The sequence below is a fragment of the Kryptolebias marmoratus genome, linkage group LG2 (assembly GCF_001649575.2).
Source record: "Kryptolebias marmoratus isolate JLee-2015 linkage group LG2, ASM164957v2, whole genome shotgun sequence".
NCBI classification, from domain to species: Eukaryota; Metazoa; Chordata; class Actinopteri; order Cyprinodontiformes; family Rivulidae; genus Kryptolebias; species Kryptolebias marmoratus.
The window spans coordinates 34,233,260-34,240,969 of NC_051431.1; the positions used below are offsets into that span (position 1 = coordinate 34,233,260).

The 7,710-nt window shown below is 39.6% G+C and overlaps 1 protein-coding gene across 1 annotated transcript; it reads left to right on the forward strand.

The window, feature by feature from the left end:
- Window positions 1–5,049: 5,049 nt before the first annotated feature.
- On the forward strand, window positions 5,050–6,250 carry LOC108228860 (general transcription factor II-I repeat domain-containing protein 2-like). The gene has a single exon (XM_017404489.1). It carries the CDS (start codon window positions 5,081–5,083, stop codon window positions 6,248–6,250), a length of 1,170 nt encoding a protein of 389 aa, XP_017259978.1. The 5' UTR covers window positions 5,050–5,080.
- The last annotated feature ends 1,460 nt before the right edge of the window (window positions 6,251–7,710 follow it).

Genomic DNA, 7,710 nt, shown 5'->3' on the forward strand with positions numbered 1-7,710 from the left:
CTGAAATTAACAGACTTACTTCCCCGGACGGGTTATTAGCAAGAAACAAGTCCAGAAAGCCCATTATTTGTTGCTGTTACCAGATAATGGGCACAAGCTGTGAAAGTGCATTTTTCAGCCTTGTAGAGCCAGATTACACAACAAAATTAAGTCTTTCAGGCAACGCCAAATTTCATTATTTATCTGCAGTCAATATCTTCTAGTTGTTATCTAGTAATCTTTTGTCTGAGCAAAGTGCCAAAAATCCAGCAGTGCATAACACTGTCTACTTCAAGTGGTGTTTTTTTTTATTTTTTTTTCAAGAAAATAACATCCAGAAAGAGAACCACACTCAGAACAGGAAGAGTGAAGGATGATATCCTAGTTTGTTTTGAGAAAAAAAAAATATTACAGTGACCCTATATGTTAAATATAAACCCCAGTTAAAGCTAATTGAATACAAATACAGGGTCAAGAAATAAAATGAAAAAGTGGATGAGGGGACATCATAGAAATAAGGTTGTATTTTTCCTCCTGGTAGGTGAGATATTAGAAGTCCAGACTATCATAAGAAGTGAGGCTCAAACATATTTTCCTTGGACAGACACCATCCAATACATTCATGGAAGCTTGATGTGCTTAGAGAAGAAAGTTGGGGCTACATTATATTATAGTAGCAGCTTTTATGAGACAGGCAACATGCCTGGTTCCAGCAGGAAAACCTCATGATGGACAGGCACTTTACCTGAGCCAAGAGCAGGGAAGCTGGGAGGAGGGAAAATGAAATAAAATCAATACTCGAACATAACTTTTAAAATAAACATTTGCACTCGTCAGACATTGTTGGCAGAGGGAGCCGGTAACCTGCCCCTGTTGGTGGAACTCAACACCGGAGCATTCGGGGAGCACTGGCTCCCATTGAGGTAATAGCTACTGGCAAGATGTGACATGAATAGCAGGCTATGTTCTGTTTATTGAAGGTGGAGGACAAAGACAGAAATATATGTCTCAAATTAAACGCTTTGCATTCTTTTGGGGAATGCATATTGCCCGCTGTCTTATATAATAGAATGGTAAACTAGGAATATCTTACTGTATGTTGAGAAATGACAGGGTTGTTGATATTTAGTGCTCTTTGAATGTGTTGAGGATAACTCTCAACTACTACCACATCCAACTTTAGCTCAGTATTGGTAAATTGTATTTACACCTGGACCAATCCTTTGTCTGTCTCTTTTGTATTGGGTTGACTTGAAAAGGTTGTTGATGCACATCCAGTGATTTACATAACAAGAGTTTTCTTAAAATTCAGTCAGTGGTTCACAAGATATTTTGCTAACACAACACACACACAAAAACAAGGTGTCAAAGGGTAGATTTAGCCCAGAGGTGAGTGAATAAAAGTAGATAATCTTAAAGTAACAAAAGGTAAGCTAAAAGTAGCAGAGCAGTAACTAAAAACAAAGTAGCAAAAAAAAAAGTACGCTGAAGCAGATTTCAAAGAATGATGCATTGAAGGAATTGAAGAACTCACAATGTGTTCCTAAAGGAAACGTATTTGCATAGAAAAATCAAACAAACAAACAAAAAATATTAAAAAGTATAAAAGTTACAAAAACCAAAAGCCATAGCACCCATCTCTAAAATAAATGTAATGTTTTGATAAGAATGGCTAGAAAAGCATGCAAAAAAGCAGAACAATGTAACTAGAGAAATTGGATTTTCTGCAACAAAGCAGTGTGAATGCTGAATGATTTTGATACTTGCTGAGAAAGCTATAACTGAGATGTTATCGCTAATAGCAATAACCCTAATAATTAATAGCAATAATATTAATAAAACTGGCTAAGAGATTAAAAAAGCAAAATAGTATCTAAAAGACAAAATTTGAAAAAAAAAGCCTAAAAAGGTAAGAGCAGCAAAACTTTAGCTTTAAGTTTAAAGTACTTAAAGTCTAGCTAAACATAGCAAAATAATAGCCAAAAACTAAAAGCTGGCTACAATAGCATAGTATTCAGAAGTAGCTAGATTGGAAAACATAAAAAATAGGAAAACAGTGTGATGCTGAATCAACATTCACACAATAACAGTCAGAAAAACAACATAAATGCAGTACTAGTAAATAATTTCTTTACATGCACTTTGTCAATAATAATGTTTTTACACATGGACATGATTATAATATCTTAACTCAGAGCTGCTTTACTGATTAAATGTTAACCATTGGAGGAAATTTGTTGAGTAAGACAAGTTCAACATAGCATCAAAAAAAGTTGTGGTTATATCTAATTAGACAATACCTAAAAAGATTAATTATTCTCTCCACTTATTCGTTCAACAAATTGTAAACTAAATTATTTCTGCAAGAACAAATCTGGGATATCAAAGGAGCAAGTTTAGGGAAAGTAAGTCAGACTGAATTACAACAGTTTGTTACAATAAAACTGTAAAATGCAGTGAACATTCCAGACTGACTGGCAGCAGAAAAGCACCTGAGAAGGGTCTATTTCCTAAAACTAACAGTAGACAGACTGGGAATAATATGCCACAGGATGAGCCAGGCGGCCTGGACTGGCTGCTGGTTCTACACTGAGCTGGCTCAGGTGCTGCTGACTGTAGTGGAAAGGACCTCTCACTCTCCTCTCAGCTGGCTAGAATGGCTGACACACACAGCTGGTAACCTGCAGCTGCAGCAGCTGCCACTCTAAATGCTACATGGACCAAGCCATAATGAAAAGTGCCATGCAATAGATCCACATCATCTTTCAGATGTCTGAGCCACTAGATGCATACTTAAATGTCACCTGTCAGTAAATGATAAAATCTCTCCATTTTAGGCTTTGACTTCCTCTTTTTGTCCACAAACTGATTGATTGATTATTTAATTCAGGAGTGAGACATACAGTCAAACAACTGTTTCTCAGTTGAACTGAAAGCATCTGGTCCAATGTGAGCTAATAAGAGATAACTAAAAAAAAACTGAAGAAATTTGGAAATGTGCCAATGCAGCTTCTGCCCAAGATCTCAGCACAACTTTGTAAAAATCTGAGGTCAGAGAAAATGTCTACATTTTGATGTTTGAACTGTATCATAAGTGTACAAAGAAAATTGCTACCAGTGGCTCATTATGGTGACCATGGTAACTACAAACCTGTGTCTGCCATTCATTAACTGCCAAGTTAAAGATCGGCAGACAGAAACAAACATAAAATAAGACTCAATAAGACCGCTGTGTGAAAACTGAAAGTTAGATCTTAAAAATGATTGAACTGTGAGCAGAAGACTGATGATCACAGGTAATTTTCTTTTCTGTTTCTACAATGTTCTATGTAGGAGATATGACAAGTTAAAAAGACTCTTCCCTTCCTTTTTTGAAGAGAATACTTTGAGCTATTATATAACTGAAGTCTATAGAACCTTGGGTGTGCACTCCCTGCATTGTGGGGTGAATTAAGAGAAAATTATAAGTCCTATAGCAGTGAATGACACACTTGGTGAAAAAACAAAGAGTTGTGGGAATAAGAAGAGTTTGTTAGCAATTAATTTTTTTTTAAATTTGGACAATTCCAAAGTTAGTATTACCCTGAGGGCCCTGTGGAAAAAAATGTAAAAACTTCACTAACTTAAACTCCAAATGTGTAAAAACTGTACAATATATCTAGAAGCCAATTCAGATACATAAAGCCCAACTTTCTGTGGCCTGTTTCAACTTTGAATGATGTTTCTACTGTGAAGTATGTCTGAGCCACAGAGCTCCAAACAGAGCTGGATTTTATCATGCATTTTGCCCAAACCTTAAGGTCTTTTTTTTCCTCTTAGTTTTTAAAAAACTTTGTCTAGATTTTGAAACATACCATGACCAAAAAATTTAGCACACTATTCCTTACTGAGCCATGCATTCGGTTTCTCTGTTGTGCATCTTTAATTTAAAGCTGCACACAAAATAAAATACATTTTTTTTAACAGAACAGTAATTAGTAGTGATGGGAGCGGCAGCTCTTTTGAGTAAACTGAATCACTTTAATCAGTTCATTAAAATGATTCATTCAAAAGATTCATTCACCGAATCCTTCAGGTCACACAGTTTAGTTAGTTAGGTTTATTTATTTTGTGCCATACACCATAAAAGATGCCCAGCCCCCATGGGCTTATATGACACACAAACATATTTCAAAGATGCAGACAGAGACCAACATCAACATCCTTCAAACATAAAGTGTCCTCTTTCGAAGATGCCAGGCTTTAAAAACATACTGAGCTAATTTAAACACGTAATATTTAAATAAATACTGTAGTTTATCTTTATCACTCATATAAAAAAATCTGGGTAAACATCAAGAACTTTGTCAAATTTCATTTCTGTCGTATACAAAGGACAATAAAATAAGAAATGCATTTCATTTTTAATATAATTCAGCGTTCGTCGTTTGAGCGGCACCGAAAACCAGACACTGAGGCGGAGTAAAAAGTAAGTGATTTATTTACAGGGAGATAAATGTACAGTTATGGTCGACCAGGAGGATCTGAAACGGCAAGGAGGAGCCAGGTGAGTCTCGAGTACAGGGTCAGTTTAGATTGAGCAGTAGATGATCTTAAGAGTAATAGTTTTGACTTACAGGTTTGAGGAGGCGGCGTGACACAGGAGCGAAACAGGCGATCCAGAGGTAGTTCCAAGAAGGGAGCAGTCCAGAAATCCAGGAGCAGGTAAATTTCACAGGTAAGTTCCAGGCAGCACACAAAAACCACAGAGTAGGGCAGCACAACTGAAGCGACAGTAGAGGTACAAAAACAATGGTTAGCGTAGCCGTGAGCTTAGAATAGAGAACTAGAGGCTGAGACTCTAACCCACATATGTCAGAGTCAAGGCCCGCGGGCCACATCCGGCCCACGAGAAGGTTTTTTACGACCCCTGGGATGATCTTGATTTATTATTAGAACCGGCCCGCAGACTGCAGCAAGCCAGCAGCCCGCAGATCTTTTACACGCACCAATACTACATTTCCCGCAATGCAACGGTGACGCACCGAGCAATAGGCTGCTTCATTTCAGTGTTTATTAGCACAGCATAACTGTAAAATTAACTTTCAGATACCCATCAAAAATGGCAAAAAGGAAGGTGGACACTGAGAACCGGGGGTTTCAAACAAGGTGGGAGTCGGAGTATATGTTCACGGAGGTAGCTGGAAAACCTGTGTGTCTTCTGTGTGGAGAAAGTGTGGCGGTACTGAAAGAGTATAATCTGAGACGACATTATGAAACGAAACACGCGGACAAAAACAAGAATATGGACATGGAACAAAGGCTACAGAAGGCCGAGGAATTAAAACGAGGCCTCAAATCTCGACAGGCTCTGTTCAAAAAAGCCAAATCACAAGGCCAGGCTGCTGTCAAGGCCAGTTTTATTTTGGCAGAAGAGATCGCTAAATCAGCCCGGCCATTTACGGAGGGGGATTTCATCAAAAACTGTATGATTAAAGTTTGTGACGAAGTTTGCCCAGAAAAAAGGCAACTCTTTTTAAATGTGAGTCTGAGCAGAAACACCATTGCCGAGCGAGTAGACCAGTTGTCCATCAATCTAAAAGAGCAGCTTGTGAAAAAGGGAAAAGATTTCATCGCATATTCCTTGGCTGTGGATGAGAGCACCGACATTTCTGACATTGCCCAGTTGTCAATTTTCATCCGCGGAGTGGACTCCAGCCTAAGCGTGACAGAGGAGTTTTTGGCTTTACGTCCTATGCATGGCACAACTACGGGGCATGATTTGTATGAAGAGGTGTCAAGATGTGTAAATGAGATGGAGCTGCCTTGGGAAAAACTCGTGGGTTTGACAACCGACGGAGCACCTGCGATGTGTGGACACAGGAGCGGACTGGTGGCGAAGATACGGGAAAAGATGCAAGAGGAAAACGCGACAGGTGAGCTGGCAGCTTATCATTGTATCATACACCAGGAAGCGTTGTGCGGTAAAGCCTTGAAAATGGAACATGTAATGAGCATCATCACACGCGCAGTTAACTTTATCAGAGCCAAAGGTTTAAATCACCGCCAGTTCAAGGCATTTCTGACGGAGTTAGAAACGGAGCATGGTGATTTGCCTTATCACACAGAGGTGCGATGGCTAAGCCAGGGAAAGGTGCTCCAAAGATGTTTCGAGCTTCGTGAGGAGATTTGTCTGTTCTTGGACAGCAAAGGGAAAGACACAACACAACTCCGAGACGAGATGTTTCTGTGTGAAATGGCTTTTCTGTGCGGTCCGGCCCTCGGCTTGTAGCTAAATTTTTTATTTGGCCCTCCGTCCATTTGACTTTGACACCCCTGCTCTAACCCATGAGGCCCGATGCTCCAGCGAAGATCTGGAACCAGCCAGAAGCTTATATGCAGGTGCTGCTCATCAGGTGGAATCTGCTTCAGCTGTGGAAGAAGAGTTAGTGGCACCGCCCACAGGGCGGAGACAAAAACTCAGATCCTTACAATTTTATTTAAATCACACAGAGAAAATTTTTGATCCTCCTCTGGGACTGAGTGAAATCATCCAGTTTCTAAAGCTAGAGGCAAAGTACCACATCTAAGTTTATCCGTGCTGTACATGAATAAAGAGCGCTACTTCCAGCACAGCACTAGGCAAATGAATTACCCCTCTGTGGCAGTTCATTGTTTCTGAACATGGGCGAATCAGCAGTACGTTTACTGAATGAATCCCTCCCCTGCCCTCTCTGACAGACTCCTCTCTCTGTCTAGCCGATGTTAGCGAGTGCCACAACACTACAGCAGCAAGCAGCACGTTCACTAAACATAGACAAGAGTCCTCTTTCTTTTCTGCTTATTATTGTCACGACTTAAGGACCACCCCGCCTCGCTGCTCCAACTTGTTCCGCTAGGAGACTCCCATGGGAGTCTCACTCGCTCTTCTTCTGTCTCCTCTCCTCCCATTACTTCATGTGTCCTTCTGTCTGTTAAGATAGTGGGGATGGGACGTGCATGCCTTTATTTTCATGAAGCTTGACTCAACATTAGCAGTCAGTTTGGATAAACGTTTTTTGTTGCCAAAAGCCTGAGAACCAATCTCCGCAAGGAAGAAACAATTAGAATCACTCAGGTTAGAGTCAGACAGTGTTTCATTCACTGAGTGATATATGGAGTTTATTTGCAGAATCTCAAGTCACATTCCCTCAAGTGTCAACAACAGCCCCTTTCCACCCTCACGCTGCTGTATCATTTAAATGTATGTCATGAATGAGTCACAGAATGCGAAAGTTCCAGTCCTGCTGAACGCAACTGAACTAAGATTTTTTTTTTTCTTATTTATTTTATTTTATTTTTTTCCTCTCACGAATCAGTGAATAAAGTGATTTGGTTCAGTTCGTTCACTGAAAAGATTTGTTCCTGAACGACAGAACACAAGTAATTAGAATACTTCAATACTTATACATTGGCACCGCTTACTATTAATTTGCCCAAACCACTATCTGTCAGAACGTGGTGACAGTGAGGCGAACCCAAGGTGCAGACTCATCTTTTAAAACAAAAACTGATTTATTAAAATACCAAAACTAGAAAACAAAAAGCTGACGTGGCAGCAAAACTAACTATAACAAAAATCCAGGTAGTTAACAAAGGCGGGACAAGGCGAGGCAAAAACAGAGAGGGACCAGAGACCAGACAAGAATCAAACATGAATAAACAACAATGAATCGGCAGAGAGGTGGAGAGGAAGACCAAGTTTTAAAGCAG

Bases quoted from the DNA above. Each gene is read 5' to 3' on its own strand.
- LOC108228860 (XM_017404489.1), top strand. From the start codon at position 5,081: ATGGCAAAAAGGAAGGTGGACACTGAGAACCGGGGGTTTCAAACAAGG.